Here is a 20,515-nt window from a genome sequence, read left to right on the forward strand (position 1 = left end):
GTTGCACCTGTGGTGTCGGCTCTGCACATGCCTCTTATGTGCACACACACACATACACACACACAGTCTCCATTGTGCATGCACACAACTTCCACACCTTCACCCAGCCTCCACCCTGGATTTATCTATCTTAGGTTTCAGACATTAGGAAAAAAAGTTGGTTGGGAATGCAAATTAGTAGCCATAAAAATGTATGAAGCTACAAGTGCTTCCAAAAACAAAATGGTTCAATAGAAATATACTCATTAGGCCAGGCGTGGTGGCTCATGCCTGTAATCCCAGTACTTTGGGAGGCTGTGGCGGGTGGATCACCTGAGGTCAGGAGTTCGAGACCAGCCTGCCCAACATGGTGAAACCCCCAACTCTACTAAAAATACAAAAATTAGCTGGGCGTGGTGGCAGGTGCCTGTAATCTCAGCTACTCAGGAGGCTGAGGCAGGAGAATCACTTTGACCCGGGAGGCAGAGGTTGCAGTGAGCCGAGATCATGCCACTGCACTCCAGCCTGAGTAACAGAGCGAGACTCACTCTCAAACAAAAATGAAAAAGAAAAGAAAGAAAAATACTCTTTAAATCAGATTTTTAAAAGTAATTCCCTGCTGAGTGGTGGGCTCGCAGCAGATTGTTCTTCTGTTTTGCTGCTTCTTCACCCTCTGTACTTTTCTCGTTGACAACATGAGCAGGTATCACTTTTGTAATTAAACATCTCCAAATGCTAAAGATGTCATTTGTAAGTAGCCTCTGAATCTCTTGGCCAGCAAAATAAATCTGGAGCAGAATCTAAATGAAATCTTTTCCTAAAACCCAAACCATATTTCCCATGGCTTGGAAGCCTAGACATAGAGAAAAAAAGGCATTTCTTGGCAAAGGAGAGCCGAATGGATAAAAGGGCCCAACCACCGGTGCCCTTCCCTTTGCACTTCTTTCCCCAGCCTCACCCCTGAGCAGTATGCCGCCACCCGCAGTAATGCAGATGAGCCCTCCCTCTGTAATTACCATGCATGGACTGCAGGGGAGAGTTGGAAGGATTAACCTGCTGGCCTCTCGGTAAAGCCGGGCCTGGTGTTGAGTTACCTGCCTTGGTGCATGAGGTGGCATGGGGTGCCCTAGACAGCGCAGTATGGAAAGGGTGGGGTATATAAAGCCTGGAGCCAGAAGGCAGCTTCGGCAGAGTTGGCAGCCTCTTCAAGCTAAACTTCCTTAGCTGTAAAGCGACAAATCCCGTAAGAGTTTTCAGGATTAAGTGTAGGGACACAGCACATAATGGAACAAGAGCTGCAAGGTAAATGGAGATGAAGCCTCACGTATACTACTCTTCTCAGAGGTTTCCATTTCCCTGGGAATCCTCTTTCCCATCCCTCCTTAGGCCTCTCTACGGTTGTAACAGCAGTTTGAAAGGAACCTAAGAAGTCTTGGGTGTTTCCATTTGGTTTGGTTCGGTTCGGTGTAGGGTATCTTCTCAGTCTACCAAGGATTTCCTTGACCTCATTGTAAAGATTAAATGAGATACCAACCCTTAAAGCAGCCAGCTCACTCTTTGGCACATAATGCTATTCAGTGAGTAGTAACTGGCTTAAAGCCATTGTCCCCCGTAGGCTTGAACTTGACTATTGTGCCGATCACCACAGGGGCAGCATGCTGGGGTCTGGAGCCAGCTCTGTGTCTATCTAGCCATGCATCCTTGAGTGTTATATATTTGGGACTCGGTGTCTCCATTTGTAAATGAGAGGCTGAACTTGGTTGTCCTGGAGATCCTTCACAGTTTAAGAAAGTATGCTGTGACACTTCAGAATGACAGGGTCTCAATTGAGATTTACTTGCCTCCTCTTGCGTCTCTCTGCTCAACCTCCTTTACACTGGTTCTCAACTCATTTGAGACTTACAGAGTTTTTTTAAAGAAATACAGATGCCTGGGCTTCATTCCCGACCAATTACATCAGAATAGCTGGGGGTGGGGAGCCAGCATCATTATTTTTTCAGAGTTGCCCAGGTGATGCCACTGTGTAGCCAGGGTTAAGAACCACTGCATTATGCAAATGATGCAGTCAAAGCAAGGCAAAACAGACAGGATTTGGGTAAGCCAGAAGCTGTGTCTGTGAGAAAGTGTGATTTCAGATGTGGCATCTTGACTCTGTCTCACTCCTAAATGTGCTCTTTTACTTACTGTCCCTGACAACATAGCCTGACACCAGTCCCCATTGCCCTTGAGACCAAATCTAAACTCCTTGACCCGACTCACATGGCTTTTTACGATCTGGCTTCTGCTGCTCCAGCCTCGTTTCTAAGCCAGCCTGACTACACCCCAATAGAGAGTAATCACGTGGCAGGGTTTGGCTACAAGCCTTTGTATCTTCCCCACCCTTCTCCCTGCTTACCTAACCTCACCGCCCGCCCCTGTACCTGGCCAACTTCTTCTCCTTCAGGTCTCCGATGAGCCTTCTCTTTCTTCCCTGCCAACCCCAGATTGAGTTAGGTGATCCAGGTGCACCTCCTGAGCCCACTGTACACACCCAGTGACACACTTGATCACACTGCACCTGACCTGCACTCCCAGCCCCGACGACTTAAATTCCACAAAAGCAAGGACTGTGGCTGATTTACTGCGGCATCCCCTGTATCTGGCATAGTGAGCCCCCACTAATACTGGTGGAAAGAGTGAATGAGTAACTGAATGATTACACAAGAAAGAAAGAAAGAGAAATTCTTAAGAACCTGAGTCACAGGAAATTAGAGAAATCAGGTTGATAAAATGAACAAATACACAAGAAAAAACTTCTTAATGAATGATTCACACTAAGCCAAATGTAGGATCCTAGCCCCATACTCTCTTTGACTTAAGACCATTCTTTCATGCACAGTATGGACAGCACACAATGCCAGGGAGAGTGGAGAAAACCAGACGCTCTTCCCACCAAATAAGCTTGGTTTCCTCAGAGATTAGGTCTTGCATTGCTTGCTCTATAAACAAGAGTAATCAACAGAGCGCTATTTTTTTTTTTTTTTTTTTTAAGACGAAGTCTCGCTCTGTTGCCCAGGCTGGAGCGCAGTGATGCGATCTTGGCTCACTGCAACCTCCGTCTCCCGGGTTCAAGCAATTATCTGCCTCAGCCTCCAGAGTAGCTGGGATTACAGTTGCGTGCCACCACACCCGGCTAATTTTTGTATTTTTAGTAGAGACGGGGTTTCACCATGTTGGTCAGGCTCGTCTTGAACTCCTGACCTTGGGATCTGCCTGCCTCGGCCTCCCCAAGTGCTGGGATTACAGGCATGAGCCACCACACCCGGCCTCAGAATGCTAATATTAAAAAGCTAATATTAACAGTGGAATTCAGTATCTGTTGTTTTTAATGAACTTTTTTTAGTGAACATATTTGTAGTGAACTTTCTAATCTTACTAGTTTATGAAATATGTACAGTAAAATAATACAGTGTTTGAGACGTACCTCAGAATTACCAGTTGAAAGGAGAGTGAGGCACAGAGGTAGAGTTGAAACAAAATTAACCAGGAATTGACAGCTTTTGAAGCTGGTTGATGGTCATATGGGGGGGGTTCATTCTATTATTTTCTCTGTTTTGGCATAAGTTTGAAAGTATTCAAAATAAAATGTTTTTAAAAGTAAAAAAAAGTTAGTTAAAATACTAATGATCATTCTTAAAAAACAAAAAGAAATTGGTGGAAGAAAGTCATTCTCAGCATTGCCACTTGATTCAATGAGTGAAAAAAAAAAAAAAAAATCCAAAACCAGCCATACATCGTCTGGAGCCAGCTTGGTCTTGGTTAGTTGGAAAACAGGAATGTTCTCCAAGGTTAGTAAACTGTAATGAGTTCCACAGTTTTCAGGCACCAGAGTTTACAAATCACTGCAGTTTGATTTGTAACTCCATTCACATGTCCACAAGAAATACAGCCTGTGCCGATTTTCCCCATTATTTGCTTAGCCAAACAATACTTTTCCACAACACAGCCCTGCAATCTCAAAAACCACCCAGGGACGCCATTTTACGACCCTTGGCACCACATGCCCCCTCCACCGTGTTTTCACAACTCCAACGTTCCTCCTTTTAAAGTTGGCAGAAATCAGCAGCCCTGCGTTTCTTGTTATTACTCCTAACGTTTGTTGCTTCCAATGGGGAACGTTTTCTTCTCTGAGAGGCTTTCACCTCCGCCAGGCCTGTGCCTCTGCGGCCCAAGCGCTCTTCCCCTCCAGCCCTTTCCCCTTTCTCTCCACAACCCTTGCCTGCTCGGCTCCCATGGAGCCCACGCAGCCTTTCCTGCGCTGGCAGCGCGCGTTTTTCAGCCCCTTCCATCAGGTCTGGCCGAGCTGGCCGCCAGCGTTCCTTCCCACGGCCTGGCGGGGGCCTGCGGTTTCACCAGGCAAGGGGGCCCGAGACAGGGCCTGGGCCTTGCTTGCTGCCCTTTGACTGGACCCCCTCATGAGAAAAATTCCCTGGCTAGGGTTCCTCTTGTGCTGGGTGGAATCCAGGCCTTCCTCAGCTTTTCGTCTCCTCTGATCTTGGTGGAGGCCGCCTGAAGAGTCCAGTTCTCCCCACTGTCTCTCCCGCCCGGACGGCCAGGCGGCTTCTGGGTTACTCGCGGGCCAGCTCTGCTAGTGCCCGCTTCACATCTCCCTCCTGCTCTGCTCTTTGCAGCTTTTTTCTATTTTAACTACGTTGGAAGTGAAGATGCTTCATTGTATCCACACCCAAGGTTGCTTTTTATTCTTGGTTTTTGCATCCTAAAAACCATTTAAATGACACTTCTCTCCTATTTTTAGAAAGGTCTATAAACAATGCACTTCCAGGATTGTTCCTTTTTCTCCTTAAATCCTGTGCCTTAGCACTTGCAGTCTTCTAAGAGCTGCTTTTATAGAAATTTTTGTTGGCTGGCTTGGAATACTTTCTATTGCTGTGCATTTTTTGAGCTCACCATGAGCACACTGAATTTCCTCATCAACCCTGAGAAAAAGTTAAAGTTATTTTATAAAACAAAGTGCGACTTAATTTTTAAAAAGAAATGGAAACAAGTCGATTCACCTAGATTACAGCTAGTAACTAGCCAAACCCCATTCTCATTCCACACTCCTCAGTCCTGATTCCTTTACACGTTCACTCCGTGTAGGTTTATTAATCACTCATTCTGTGCAAGGGTACATCCAACTCTAGACCTGAAAATGAGAGTTTATCTAAAAACTAAAAAACAGGATTTTTAAAAGAACAAAATATCTACTTTTCCTCTCTTGCTAAAGTGACAAGATCACTGATACTGACTTATTTCGGCATAGGTGCTTGGATTTCATTGTAAAATTCTCACTCCCCAAATATATGGCAGAAATAAAACTCTAGACCATAAGCTTTCATTCAATATTGGTAATTCTTTTCATTCCGATTGTTGTAAGGGAGGCCCCTTTAGGACCAGACTGTGCACAAATCCCCCAGTGCTGCTTAACTAGTTGGGCAAGTTAATCATCTTTTCAAGCCTATTTCTTCATCTTTAAAATGAAGATAATGGGTTTGTTACATATATAAAGTACTAAGGATGGTACAAGGCATCTGGAAAGCACTTAATATAGCTCCCTTTTCTTCCCCTGTCAACTAGAAATCTATCATGTTATTAAGAGTGAAGAGTAAAATGTTCTAATAATAGGCAAACAAATCTCATTCTTTTTCATCCTGTATCAAATTGTCCTGGAAACACTAGAAGTCAGTGACTAAGCATAGTTTAGTTTCAAGCCTACTGTTTGATTGATGTGTCAGTGAGAAATGAATGACTAGGTGGCATGCAGTGAAAGAATTCCAGAAAGGTTGTAATCCACACCCTGGATAATCACGGGCAATTCATGGAAAGTTGGATAAAACGCTAGCTCAAAAATATTTGTTGAATTTTAGAAAATAACCCTACCATATGTACTTGCTTTCCTCTTTGCACTTAACTGCCTTCAGAGTAAGGTAACATGAGTTTTTAAAAATGATTTTAAAACATGAGTTTTAAAATTATCTTTAAAAGATTTTTGTTGAAACAAAAATTCACATGCCTTTCTTTTGGGAGAGAGAGGAAAGTAGCTTTCCCACTTGTTTGTTTGTTGTATTTTAAGAGGGGTGAAATTATTGATTTATCATTATGCCTGCCCCACTTCAACCTAAGATTAGAAAATGTATCATTTCAAAATCATCTTCAGAGCAACAGAATGATGTTACTCCAAATCAGAGAGAGATTTGTTAGGAGATCAGCAAAAGCTTTTCGTTAAAACATGGAGCCATTTGCCTGTCCACACTGTTAATGAAAGTAAAATGTACCTTTTGGTACAGGAACTGATTTCTAGTGTGTAAATTCTATTCTCTGATACGGAATGTTTCCATGTCATTAGCCAGCCCTCTGTGTTTTCACAGTACAGATATGACCACCTTCTATTAGCTGAACCTATACTAATGTGTATAGGTTCAGCCTTTATTAATGGGATAAATGATGATAGATGCAAAACACTTTAACTGCAGCACACCATACAAATGTTCATTCCAAAATTGGGAAAAGCATATTATGGATTCTTGTTTTAAGCATAGTTACTCATGTTCCTGAACAGGTCATATTTTGGGGGTGGCCAAATATTTTTTTGTAATGATGCCTGGCTGTTACAAATGCTTTTTGCTGAGACCTAAGAAACTGTAGTGTATATTGTTATTGGAAAACATATTCACCTAGATGAGTGGTATTTTAAATTGTTCTTTTTTTAATCATTAAATGTAGGTGTCAACATATAGGCTTTGCCTTATTTTTAGAAAGTTTGGGATTCATGGGTGGGAAAAACTCAGAAAACGATTTCTTAAAAACAAAATTGCTTTTTGAGTAGAATCTGTTTCAAAGACACTTTGGAGCAATAACATTTTTTAAGTAGCAGAGAAGCTTGTTTTAAGTAACACGGGGAAAGACGTGACCTTCCATTACAGTGACAGCACTTAGCCATCATCACCATGTCAGGAACATTTTCTTGGCAGGTGAAAGACAGTGAATAAAAGAATTTATTTGACAAAGCCTAGGACTGTTTTGAATGGTCTCATCCTGAGATATTTATCAAGCGGGGACCAACACTTTGCAGACAATCGTGATTTTTCCCTACTGCCATCTTCAAAAGTGCTACCTTTGACAGTGATAAAAGACACCTCTTAGTCTCAGTGGCCGAACAATTGATCTAATTGTCTTCACTGTTCCCTCTTTTCTATCACAGAATCGGAAGACTTTTTGATGGTACAGAGCCCATTGTTTTGGACAGTCTCAAACAGCACTATTTCATTGACAGAGATGGACAGATGTTCAGATATATCTTGAATTTTCTACGAACATCCAAACTCCTCATTCCTGATGATTTCAAGGTGAGGGATCCATGTTAAATCACCAATAGCATAAATATGTGATTTTTTTATGTGCTCCAAAAAAAGATTTCTAGTTCCACATTATTAACGTACACCAACTCGAAAGGTGCCAGAGTTCTCTTTCACATGGTTATGCTGTATTCATGAAATAGTGGATATGGTCATTCAACTTCTACATGACTAAAATAGGATCGCTTTTCATTTAAAGAATTGAATTATAATTCACTTGAACAAACTGAAAAGAAGTTGATGAAATTCAAAGCTCATTTCTGATATGTCTTAGAGAGCTAGAGAATAAAAGAAAACCTCCTTAGCTTCCCCTCCCCGCTCCCAGAAATCGAAAGCATACATGAACAGGAAAATTTTAGAATTGTTCCCTTTACAGTTAGTAACAAGTGTTAAGGTTAGTCACGCTGAGATAGCCCACATTGTGCTGGTAACTCTAGGCAATGGAGTCAGACAAGGAGAACAAATAGAAAGTGTTAATATTAGAAGGGAATTCACGAAAATGTAATTTTTGCAGCTGATAATGTTTCTTCAAATGGATGATTCTAAAGAGCCAACTTAATGCTATTAGAACTTATAAAGAACTCATTAAAGCAGCTCAATTCAGGATCAATATACAGCTTTTTTTTTTTGAGACGGAGTTTCGCTCTTGTCTCCCAGGTTGGAGTGCAGAGGCGTGATCTTGGCTCACCGCAACCTCTGCCTCCAGGGTTCAAGCAATTCTCCTGCCTCAGCCTCCTGAGTAGCTGGGATTACAGGTGCCCACAACCACGCCAGGCTAAGTTTTCATATTTTTAGTAGACATGGGGTTTCGCCATGTTGGGCAGGCTGGTCTCAAACTCCATACCTCAGGTGATCCGCCTGCCTCAGCCTCCCAACATGCTGGGATTACAAGCATGAGCCACTGTGCCCGGCCAGTCAATAGCCTTTTTAGAGAATCGCAAGAGCCAATTATAAACTATAATAGAAAAATATACAATAAAAATTATAACACCTAGGAATAAACCTAACAAGAGACAAGCAAAGGCTGATTAAGAAAACCACAAATCTCTACATACAACTGTAAAACAGTTGAATAAATGAAGGAACATTCTAGGTTCCTGGATGGGAAACCTTAATATTGTTAAGATGTCAGTTATCCTCAAATTATTCTATATAGTCAGGACAAACCTACTTAAGTAATAGATTTTTCAAAATGAAATCTGAACCATTTATAAAGTTTGTGTAGAAGAAAAAAAAGTGTAAGGATAGCTAAAAAAAAAAGTATTTCTGGTCATAGTAATGGTGATAAAGGTGGGTAATGTGGATGTGTCCTACCAATGTCAAAACAGACTTTCGAGCTATATTAATTTAAAGGTGTGGTTCTGACAGCGCTGAAATATACAAATCAATAGAGAAGAGTAAGGTCTAGAGGTAGATGTACAGGTACACAGGAATTGGATGTACTGTAAAGGTGGCATTTCACATCAGCGGGAAAAGAAAGCAATAGTCAGTAGTAGGCGCTGAGACGATCAGCACTGAGACATTTGAGGGAATTGTAAAGCCAGAGCCCTGTCCTACATCATAAATTCACAAAATTTCAGAAATAAATACAAAAACAAGGGCAATAAAAGTTTTAGGAAAAAATACAAAGAAATTTCTAAAAGTATAATTTTGAGGCAGAAAGGGCCTGTGTAAATGAGATTTCATACCCAGAAGCTATCCTTTAAAAAAAAAATAGTTCAGTTAAAGACATCATATACAAATAAAAGATACGTGTCAGACCATAAGAAATATTTGCAACAAAAGATGAATACCCATCCTAAAAGATCTATCTTAAAAATCTATAAGAAACATACAAACAACCCAGTGGAAAAAATTTTTTAGCTATGAACAACATTTTCCCAAAGAAAAAAACAGAAATTGGCAATAAACATTTGAAAAGGCATTCAGTCTCTTTTGTATCAAAGAAACAAAAGTAAAATGAGATACTCCCTTTTATCCATGAGATTGGCAAAATTTTAAAAGATGTATAATATACAGTGTTAGGGAACATACAGTGTGGTTGGAAGTAAAAATCATTAAGCATTTTTGGAGGACAATTCAGCAGTAAATATTAAAGTTTCAAATATACATACTCTTTGATCTGCTAGAAATATTCACATAAATATGTAAAGATATTTATATGTAGGATGTTTATTACAGTCATGTTTATAATAGCAAAAACTGGACTTTCTAAAAAAGAAAGTTCAGCAGTGGCAGATGGTTACAAATATTACAGACTATCCATACTATGGACTAGTTTAAAAGATGTGTTAGATCTATATCTGTTGATATGTGCGGGGGAAATCCCATAATTCCATGATTCAGTGAAAATATTAAGTTGCAGAACCATATGTATAGTATGTTTCTACTTATGTAAAAGATCAAGTATGTATGCATATATAAATGCGTAGAAAAAGATTCAGAAGGGTAGATCCCAAGTTAATAAGAAGCTCAGGGGCCCCTTATTTATCTTCTCCTTCAGGATTTTGAACAGTGGGGCACATGCCAAGGATTATTAGCCAAATGGAAAAGAGAGCACAGAGGAGTTGCATCATGTGCACGTTTCTTTTACATGGAAACAACTATATGCAATTGGCAAGAAAACAGAGAGAGTGTAGTAACTGCAGCCAGTGAATGAGCTTCCCGCAGCCCTGGAATGAGCCTGAGGAAGGCGCAGGAGCCCACTGCTCCCAGCCAAGGGCAGTTCCCAAGGCCCCCTCAATGGCGTGCATCTCACTGCACTGAGCTTGATTCCAGGGTTTTGAAGACATGCGGGCTTGGTTTGTGCAACATGGCTCCTAAGCAAAAGCCGCTTCATCAGTAGTGATCTCTTCCAGCTCAGGAAAGGAAGCGTATTGAGGAGCGATTTCTTTTTTATTATTATTGTTGTTATTATTATTATTTTATTTCAAGTTCTGGGATGCATGTGCAGGACGTGCAGGTTTGTTAAATAGGTAAACATATGTTTTGGTGGTTTGCTGCACCTATCAACCCATCACCTAGGTATTAAGCCCCACGTGCATTAGTTATGTATCCTGAGGCTTTCCCTCTTCCTACCCCTACAGGCCCCATTGTGTGTTGTTCCCCTCCCTGTGTCCTTGTGTTCTCACTGTTCAGCTCCCACTTATAAGTGAGAACATGCAGTGTTTGGTTTTCTGTTCCTGTGTTAGTTTGCTGAGGATAATGGCTTCTAGCTTCATCCATATCCCTGCAAAGGACATGATCTCATTCCTTTTTATGGCTGCATGGTATTCCAAAGAGCAGTTTCTAATATGGTACCTTCCTAGAGGCTGTTCAAGGATAATTTTCAACGTAGTGTATACAGTTTTTTCTTGGCATGACAACTTTTGAACCTCTTTCCTGCCTTTTTCTCCAGGCTACTTTATTAATTTGAGCAAAACTTTTATCCAGGGCTCTCAGATAATACCTGAAGTAGACAACACTCTGCAGGCCCAAGGCCAAAGTGCAGTCTCTACCTCCAGCCCTCAGTCTGCACCTGGGGTCACACACTCTCAGACATGATCAAGGGAACTGACTGGGTTTAGACAGCAGCCCCACGTCTTCGAGGCCACAGCTGATGAATAGCATAGTTGAAGAGAGCAGGCCAGCATCCCACAGCAGCTGCAGGTGAAACAGAGAGACCTAGGGAGAGAACCAGGCCTGTTCTCGAAAGCAGGTGCTTGCCGCACATGGAGACAGGAAGAGGAGTCAGGACGCTGGGTCCCTGCTCAGGGCACAGATTCCAGCAGTGACCGGCCACTAGTCCAACCTGGCCCCACCAATGTCAGGCGCTCCCCAGTCAGCTCTGGACCCTTTCCCACTTTGGGGAGCAAGTAAGCTCTTGTAGAGAGAAGGGCCAAAGCATGATGTGGAGAGCTGGGGGAATGATTTCTTACTCTCTCATCTTTTCCTAGAGGAAAGGCAGTGGAATTGGAAAGGGGTAAGGGAGAATATTTCACTTTTAGTTCCGTATGCTTTGGTATGAATTTTATCATTAGTTTTTACAATGAGCAGGCATTCACATATGACTTAGGTCATTAAAATAAAACAATAAAATAACAATTTTAAAATAAAGTTGTCAACAAAGAAGTCAAGTCATCACAGCTACAGACATGTATACCAGTAAGGAAAAACTGCCATAGGATTTCATATTTTTTGCTAAGTTATATATAGCCTGGAGTTCATCAGGAGAAGGTTTGGTTGGTACAAATATGAAAATCACCTCCTGTTTAGCTGATCGCATTTCCAAATACTGACCAGAATCCCTGCCTGGATAGTTCATTCGCTCTTTAAACTTTACATGCCCAAAAATGAGCTCCCTCTGCCTGCGTCCCCCTCTGCCACCACCACCACCACCAGGAACAAAATCTGCTCCTCTTCCTTTGTATCCTATCTCAGTAAAAGATGCCAGATCCACCTACTTGCTCAAGGAAGGAACCTGCAGTCCTTCTGGACTTTTTCCTCTTCCTCGCCTCCCACACGTGATCTGTCAGTGCGTCCGTCATCTTAACCTCCTGGACGCATCGCGAATCAATCCACTGCCCTCATCCTACCTCCCTAGCCCAAGGCCCAGCAGCTCTCTGGACTCCTTGGAATGGCTTCATAATTGGAGTCCACTCTCCCACTCTTAACCCCTTTTTGCCTCATTCTCTGCATAGAAACTGAGACGCTTTTTAAAAATTCAACTTTTAATTTTGACATCATTATAGATTTGCATACAGTTGTAAGAAATAATAGAGATGCTGTGTTACCCAGCTCCCCCCAGTAATAACATCTTGCAAAATACTATCACAAGCAGGATATTGACACTGATACAGTCAAGGTTCAGAACAGTTCCGTCACCACAAGGATCCTTCCTCTAGTCCTTTGACAGTTACACCCACCTCTCTCTCCCTGCCACTATCTCCTACCCCATCCCTGACCATGTGACACTTTTTAAAAAGGATACTGTATCAGGAGTTGCTCCTGCTTGAAACTCTGCAGGGACTTTCTCTTGTTCCTGAAACTGTGGAATGAAGAAGATAAACCAAGCTTTTCAAGAATGAAAGTTAGTTTTACTCAGAAGTCTTACTGAGGTCCTACACAGGATTTCAGCCCACAGCTTGTATACAGGCGGTGGAGGTTCAGTACACGGAAAATCACATGATGCTTGCTCAGACGCCACAAGCAGAATACATCGAGCTTTGGGTGTAAGAGTACAGCGTGTTATAGATTACAGAAGCGTCGTCACCAGCCTTCAGACGTTATCTCATATAGAAGAAAAGGCAAGGACTAGGGTCATGTATCTCTTAAGGAATGTAGTGACTCAGGCAGGAGACCTGGGGGAGCCGTATGCTCGCCTCTGTTGTGTCTTCAAGGCATTCTCCTGGAGAGCTGCACGTCCTCCCAGAGTCAGAGGGTCAAGCAGAAATGAGCAGCCACGGCTTCTTCCATTCATTCCTCTGTCTCACAGAGCAAAGCACCACATCCCTGTCAGAGCCCACAAGGCCCAGAAGGCTCTAGCCTCTGCCCACCTCACCCACTCTCACCCTCCACATGTCTCTACAGGACTTCTCTGTCCCTCAGACACACCCTCCTCTGCCCCCTGACGAATGCCCCTCTGTGCGCCTACACAGCCATTCCCCTGGCCTTTACTGGAATTCAGGACTCATCTTTTTCACCACATCCCCCAGCAAACCTACCTGGGCCCAGTGTAGCTTAGGCTGACCTGTACCCCCGATTCTCCATGCACACGCAGTGCGTCTGTCACTCACTGTGCAGCACCATCTGGCCAGCTGTGAGGTAGGGATGCTTCCAGCTACGAGAGTGGGAACAGCCAGTGAACAGCGGCTTACACTATTGGAGATTCGTTTTTCTCACGTGAGAAGTCAGAGGCCTGTGGCTGTTGGCAGAGGTATCTGCCCAGCAATGTTATCGAGGACCAGGAAGCTTTCTGTCTTTTCGTTTTGCCATCCTCAGTGTTGACATTCTGGCCTCATACCTGTCACCTCAAGATCACATGGTGACTGCATCACAGCACCAGGCATCGCCATTCCAGGCGTCACATCCTCAGTCAAGGCGGGAAAAAGGGGCAGACAGCTTTTCAACTCACAAGACTCTGTCCTTGTCAGACAATCCCACAGAAGACTTTCCTTTTGTGGCTCATTGGCCAGAACGGAGCCTCCCCTTGGTGGCTGAGAAAGGGATTTTTTTTTTTTCGCTTATTTTTAGCCTCTGTAGTAAGAGAAATAGGCAAGGGAGAGAGGTTGAAATGGCTGTTGGGGAAGCTAGCCAGCAGCATCGGTCCCACACGCTCAGCACCTGCCACATATTAAGCATGTCACTATTTATGGCGTGAGTGAATGAACGCATGGATGGGTAAATAGATGAGTGGAGTGAGGTTCACATTCAAACTAGGCTCTGGCTCCCACCAGTTCATCTGAAACCTGCTGATCTACTTCCTGATGTTTGGACTCTGGGTATTTTGTGTATATATCTTCACTTCCTTGCCGCATTTTTTAAAGTTCTTGCAGGCAAGGACTTTTTTTTTCTTTCTTTTTTTTTTTTTTTTTGAGATGGTCAGTGTTGCAATCTTGGCTCACTGCATCCTCTGCCTCCCAGGTTCAAGCGATTCTCCAGGCAGGGACATTTTTATGTTTTTCCAGAGGACATTGTGTGTTGGGCACATAATCAATGTTTAGTATTAATTCACTAAAATACAGCAAAAAAGGGTTAAAAGAGATGCAGGAAGCTGCAATCTAAATATGAGTAGGCAATGCACTTCTTTTCGAAGTTATATAGGACTAAGTAGAAAATACAAAACATGTATATAATATCATCATTTTGTGCTGTTTATCAGAATAATATTAATTTATAATTCCCATTATTAAAAAGGATGCAGGCTGCAGGGAATCACAAACGAATACATTGGGAATTACAGTTAGAAATGATAATAGCCATTCATTTTTAGTTGCAGTATGTTCCAGAAACTGAGCCAGGTATTTTAGGCATGTACTTTGGTTTAACCCTCAGCACATAAACCTACATAGCAGGCATTATTTTTCCTCCAAGAGCATTCAGGTTAGATGCTGGGGAGGGAGAAACTTCCAGACGGAGTTCAACTGCGGCCAGTTTCCTTAAGGACTCACCCACCCACCTGCAGAGGATTGGCACAGCTGCTTCTCTGCACCTTTTGCGTGCTTCCTGAGGATTCCAGAGCCTTTGAAGACCTGCTATTTATCAATCCTAAGTACCAAACACACCCTTTAATTGGCTAAGGATTTAGCTGTAACCCACGCTTGAGGAAAAACAAACAAAAGCATGTCAAATGAAACTCACGTATCCCAGGGCCTTAAAACATTTCCCACAGAACCTCTGGGTGACAGGATGTAAATTACAGTACAGGGTGTTCTGGAACCTGGGAGGGGCAGCGGAAGCTGAAGGGGTCCTTCCGTTCTGGTGGCTGGGGATGGAATTGCATCAGCAGGAGCAGTGCAGTTTACAGGAGTCACAAATACAGGTACACAGAGGAGCTTTGAGTCTGCGCGTCCCGAACAGTACTATTGGTGCTTTCTTCCTCGTCAGAGTTTTCTCTTTTACCTGGGAGGGACATGGTTTTTGGGGTTTTTTGGTTTCTTTGAGGTCTTGCTCTGTCACCCAGGCTGGAGTGCAGTGGCGCGATCTCGGCTCACTGCAACCTCTGCCTCCCGGGTTCAAGCAGTTCTCTTTCCTCAGCCTTCCAAGTAGCTGGAACTACAGGCATGTGCCACCACGCCCGGCTAATTTTTACATTTTTAATACAGATGGGGTTTCGCCATGTTGGCCAGGCTGGCCTCAAACTCCTGACCTCAAGTGATCTGGCTGCCTCAGCCTCCCAAAGTGCTGGGATTATAGGTGTGAGCCACCACGCCCGACTGGGACATGGTTTTTTTGCATGAGGAGAGATTCTCTTTCACTAAGTTTGCTGGGGAGAATGTTTATTGATTACCTGCTTCTCTCCCTAGCCATTTAATGCTGCGTGAGCAAGTGCATGTAATCCTGAAAAAACAAGATCCTCCACCCCTAAAATCTCATTCTGCAAATGTGCTGTCCAAGCTGGATACCCATTTCATCTTTGAGATAATTTCATATTTTAGAACATCATTTAAGTGGCAGCCGCTTGTGTCCTGGCTTCCATGGAAAGCTGTTGAGATCTGTTCTCTGCATAAGTGATTGCAGAACTCTTCTGCAGTGTTTTATTATAGATATGACTGCCCCCTTCCCTTAATTTTCCCCTCCCTCCAGTTTTACCGATTTGCTCGTTTTTGCTTTATGCCCTGCACATGCACATGTACGCATGCATATTCACACATGCACACATGTGGTTGCAGCTCTCAGCACACCAAGAGTCTAGAGCTTTGGCCCCATTTTTTATGGAGAACCATACAATTCTCTCTCTCTCTCTCTCTGTAGCCTTTTATCTTTAACATTATCTTTGGTACGTGTCCCCTATGTTGCTCACATCTGTCATGTTCTGTCTGTATGAATGTCCACCGTTCCTAGACACAGACAGATTTTCTGGCAGGCAGCTCCCAACTTACCTAGCCCTGGATATGTTCAAAAGTCTATTGGGTACTTTTTAAATTAATTAATTAAAAAAAAATTTTTTTTTTTTTTTGAGACAGAGTCTCACTCTGTCACCCAGGCTAGAGTGCAATAGCACGATCTCGGCTCACTGCAACCTCCACCTCCTGGGTTCAAGTGATTCTCCTGTCTCAGCCTCCCAAGTAGCTGGGATTACAGGCACCCACCACCATGCCCAGCTACCTTTTGTATTTTTAGTAGAGATGGGTTTTCACCATGTCGATAGGCTGATGTTGAACTTCTGACCTCAGGTGATCCACCCACCTCAGCCTCCCAAAGTGCTGGGATAACAGGCATGAGCCATTGTGCCCAGCCTTAAAAAAAATTTTTGAGACAGGGTCTTGCACTGTCACCCAGGCTGGAATGCAGTGGTGCAATCATAGCTCACTGCAGTCTCAGCCTCCCAAGCTCAAGCAGTCCTCCCCACTCAGTGCCCCCGAAGTAGCTGGGGCTGCAGGCTTGCACCACCACACTCAGCTAAGTTTTCATTTTTTGTAGAGACAGAGTCTCACTATGCTGCCGTAGTTTGATCTCAAACTCCTGGGCTCAAGCAATCTTCCTGCCTCAGCCTCCCAAAGTGCTGGGATTACAGGTGTGAGCCACCACCACATCCAACCTCCATTGTTTATTTTTAATAACGTTTTAATATTATAGAAGAAGTACATGTACATTGTAGAAAATTTAAAAATATAAACAAACCAAAAGAAAAAAAAAAAAAACTGTACCATATGTTCCCACCACTCAGCTTGCCAATGGTAAAACATTAGTGAGTAGCCTTCTGGATCTTTTCCTGTGCTTATTTTAGACAATAACCTTTACCTTTCCATTTTCAAAAAAAAAAAAAAAATTATTTCCTCTAATTCCACAACTATATTCGAGTTTCCCTGCTTGACCCCACAATGCCTTTTACAACTTGCTGGAGACTGGGCCTTGTCATGTGTAGTTTAGCTCATGAATCTATCCCCTAATTTCCTGTAAACTGGAAGTCATCTCTAAAGACATGATGGGTTTAATTTAGACATGTTGGGGAGAATACATCACCGTGATGCTGTTTGCTTCATATTACATCACAGTAGCAACGGCATGTGGTTGAGCCACCATTAATGATGCTAGGAATGAACTGATCATTGGATCAAGGTGAGTTGCTTGCTCCTTAGGCTGCAATAAAAACGATCTCTGTCAAGCTCAGAGTAACATTTGGGGCCAAACAATTCTTTGTGATGGGGGCTGTCCTGTGCAATGTAGGGTTTTCAGCAGCATCCCTCCCTACCCATCAAATTCCACTAGCACCCGCTTCCTGGTTGCAACAACCAAGAGTGTCTCCAGACCTTGCTAAATGCCCTCTAGTGTCAAAATTACTCCTGCTCGAGAACCAGTCGCCAGCTTAAGGAAAAGTTAAAGGGAGTATTGACAGGAAGCGCTTACTAGTTTATCTCATAGAATTAGTGGAAGCTTTCTCTCAGGGGTGGGAACACCAGGACCGCCCTGAGGACTTCAGTTGCAGGAGCTGCCATTAACATGTGCCAGTCTCAGCAAGCCCAGGGCCTCTTTTCCCTCCCTTGGTCCTACAGAGACACCATCTGATTGGCTCAGTTTGGCTCCGATGCCTGCCCTTTAGCCAATGTGGCAACACACACATTGCTTCTAGGTCCTCATTCCTGTGGGTAGAACTTTCTCGGAGAAGGCAGAGTGGCAACCTGGGTAGGCCCCCACTCACTGGAGTTTCTTCACCGGTACTTGCGGGAGTCCCCACTCAGGACATGCCCCAGACCACGGCCTCAGCTGCCGCCACCGAGGCTGTATCTGTGGTCTGTTGACTGGCGCTGTCTAGTACTGCCCATGCCCTCTTTTCTCCTCCCAAGGATATTTTCCCGGAGGCAGGACTGGGAGGATGGGAGAGCAGCCAGCCCCAGCCCCGGCACCATCTCCGATGGTGTCTCTGGTCCCCACCCTCAGCACGCTCTAGACATCAGGCCTAGCTCCTGTGGTGTGGCGTCCTCGTGACTTACCAAGCCAGGGTGTTGTTTCAGAATGCTGGTGGGCCTGCCCGCCGTCCCGCCATCAGCACCCTGGCACGGCCACCTGTGTGTGCTTCTGTCTGTAAGATGGGGAGTGGAGACAGTGGCAGGGCATAGACGGGACACTGCTGCTGCTTCCATTTCTTTCAGTAGCCATCAAGACTAATCCTAGTGTGGGTATCCTTGACCCAGGAAACAAGAGTAGTCAGGAGAAGCTGGGAGTCAGCGCCCCTGGATGGGGAGGGGACCGACCGCCTGGTGAGAAGTATCAAGGAGTGGCAGGAGAAAAGGGGCACGTGGGCCAGTCCCTGTCCCTCCAGGCTTTGAAGGAAAGAAAGAATGGGCCAGGCACGGTGGCTCACGCCTGTAATCCCAGCATTATGGGAGGCTGAGGTGAGCAAATTGCCTGAGGTCAGGAGTTCAAGACCAGCTTGACCAACATGGTGAAACCCCGTCTCTACTAAAAATACAAAAATTAGTCGGGCCTCGAGGCGGGCGCCTGCAATCCCAGCTACTCTGGAGGCTGAGGCAGGAGAATCTCTTGAACCTGGGAGGCAGAGGTTGCAGTGAGCCGAGATCATGCCATTGCACTCCAGCCTGGGCAACGAGAGGGAAACTCCATTAAAAAAAAAAAAAAAGAAAGAAAGAAAGAAAAATTATTCCAGCCCAAAGGAGTATTACAAGCCAGGGCAATTAAAAGCTTTAGTACCCCAAACACTGAAAAAACTGCAGTGGCCACTCCCCCAACCTCCCGTCCCTGACAAGAAAAACAAAATCTTTACAACCAAAGGAAAGTAAGTGCTGCAGAGATCTGTCTTTTCTTGTGATGACCACTACTTGGATGCTGTTTTGGAAATGGAAAAGGTAAAATCCTCTCATTTTCTTGGCATCCCTGCTTTGTTGGTGGTACCCCTGATACACAGGTGCCCTGCCTGCTAGGGAACCACCCACTGCCGAGGGTCCCAAGAGCAGGATCCCACTGCCCTGAGCCTGGGGATGGGGAGAGCTAGAGCTCCTGGGAGGTATTAGAGACATTCCCCAGAGAAAAATCCTTTTTGTGCTCACGGTGCCTTCCATGGCGTCTGGCACCCACACAGTTTTAAAACGAAATAGGCGAACAGTTGAGTTGCCTTTTGAGTGTAAGGACCTATCAGCTACTGCGTAAAACCTCAGGTACATTCAGAAAATAAGCCTTTGAACTGTTTCGAGGAACCATTGACTGTGAGGGGAAGTTTGCCCCAGTCCTCGGAACCTGTGAATACGATGCTTGACATGGCAAAGAGGACTTTGCAGATGTGATTAAGTCTTGAGATGTGATTAGGTCTTGAGATGGGGGGATTAGCCTGGATAATCCAGGTGGGCTCTGTATAATCACAGGGGTCCTTACCTGAGGGAGGCAGGAGGGCCGGGGTTAGAGAAGATGGGATGAGGGAAGTGATGTGCTTGCTGGCCATGGGCCAAGGAATTCTCGCAGCCTCTGGATGCTGGAAAAGATGAGGAAGTGGATTTGTTCCCACAGCCTCCAGAAGGCAGGCATCCCTGCTGGCACCATGGCTTCAGCCCAGTGAGATCCATTTCCGACTTCTGACCTGGAGAACTGTAAGGGAATCAATGTGTGTTGTTTTAAGCCACCAAAGTTGTGGTAATTTCTCACAGCAGCAGTAGGAACCTGTTACACTGAATATATCGTTTTCCTCCCTCTAGGGAGGATGTTTTCTGAATTCCAATTATTTAATCAAGACAGAAATTTCAAAACCTGGCCTGTTTGTATTTTGGAGTCCACCACCCATGTCTGTTTTCTTGTCCCACGTACCTGTCCTCAGGATCTTAGGGAAGCTCATACGTAAAATTATTGTAAATCTTAAATTATTTAAAAGTATGTATTCAGGCCAGGCATGGTGGCTCATGCCTATAATCCCAGCATTTCGGGAGGCCAAGGCAGGCGGATCACCTGAGGTCAGAAGTTTGAGACCAGACTGGCCAACATGGCGAAACCCCGTCTCTACCAAAAATACAAAAAATTAGCCAGGCGTAGTGGCAGGCGCCTGTAATCCCACCTACTCGGAAGGCTGAGGATGGAGAATCGCTTGAACCCAGGAGGCAGAGGTTGCAGAGAGCCGACATCATGCCACTGTACTCCAGCCTGGACGACAAGAGCGAAACGCCATCTCAAAAAGAAAAAAAGAAAATGGTATTCTAAGATTTTGAAATGATTTAAACACGATAATAGGTCTGTGAGTAACTGGTTTCCCTTTAACTGTATATGGGGCTAAGCAAGAAATATGGATGGTGCTTTTTTTTTTTTTTTTTTTTTGATGGGTCTTTCTTGGTCTCCTAGGCTGGAGTGCAGTGATGCAAACATAGCTCACTGCAGCCTCAACTTCACTGGGACCACAGGCCCAGGCCACCACACCCAGCTGATATTTTCACTTTTTGTAGAAACGGGGGCTCCCTTTGTTGCCCAGGCTGGTCTGGAACTCCTGGCCTCAAGTAATCCTCCTG

General features: G+C 44.2%; 1 protein-coding gene across 1 annotated transcript in view; it reads left to right on the forward strand.

Annotated features, from left to right (window-relative positions):
• KCTD1 (potassium channel tetramerization domain containing 1) overlaps nt 1-20,515 on the forward strand; it is a 93,347-nt gene that overhangs the window by 65,218 nt on the left and 7,614 nt on the right. The window contains exon 3 of the mRNA XM_023207755.3: nt 7,220-7,364. Within this exon, the coding sequence (XP_023063523.1) occupies nt 7,220-7,364 (145 nt within the window). The remainder of the gene's footprint in view (nt 1-7,219; nt 7,365-20,515) is intronic.

Source organism: Piliocolobus tephrosceles, chromosome 18 (genome assembly GCF_002776525.5).
Source record: "Piliocolobus tephrosceles isolate RC106 chromosome 18, ASM277652v3, whole genome shotgun sequence".
In the NCBI taxonomy this organism is placed as follows: domain Eukaryota; kingdom Metazoa; phylum Chordata; class Mammalia; order Primates; family Cercopithecidae; genus Piliocolobus; species Piliocolobus tephrosceles.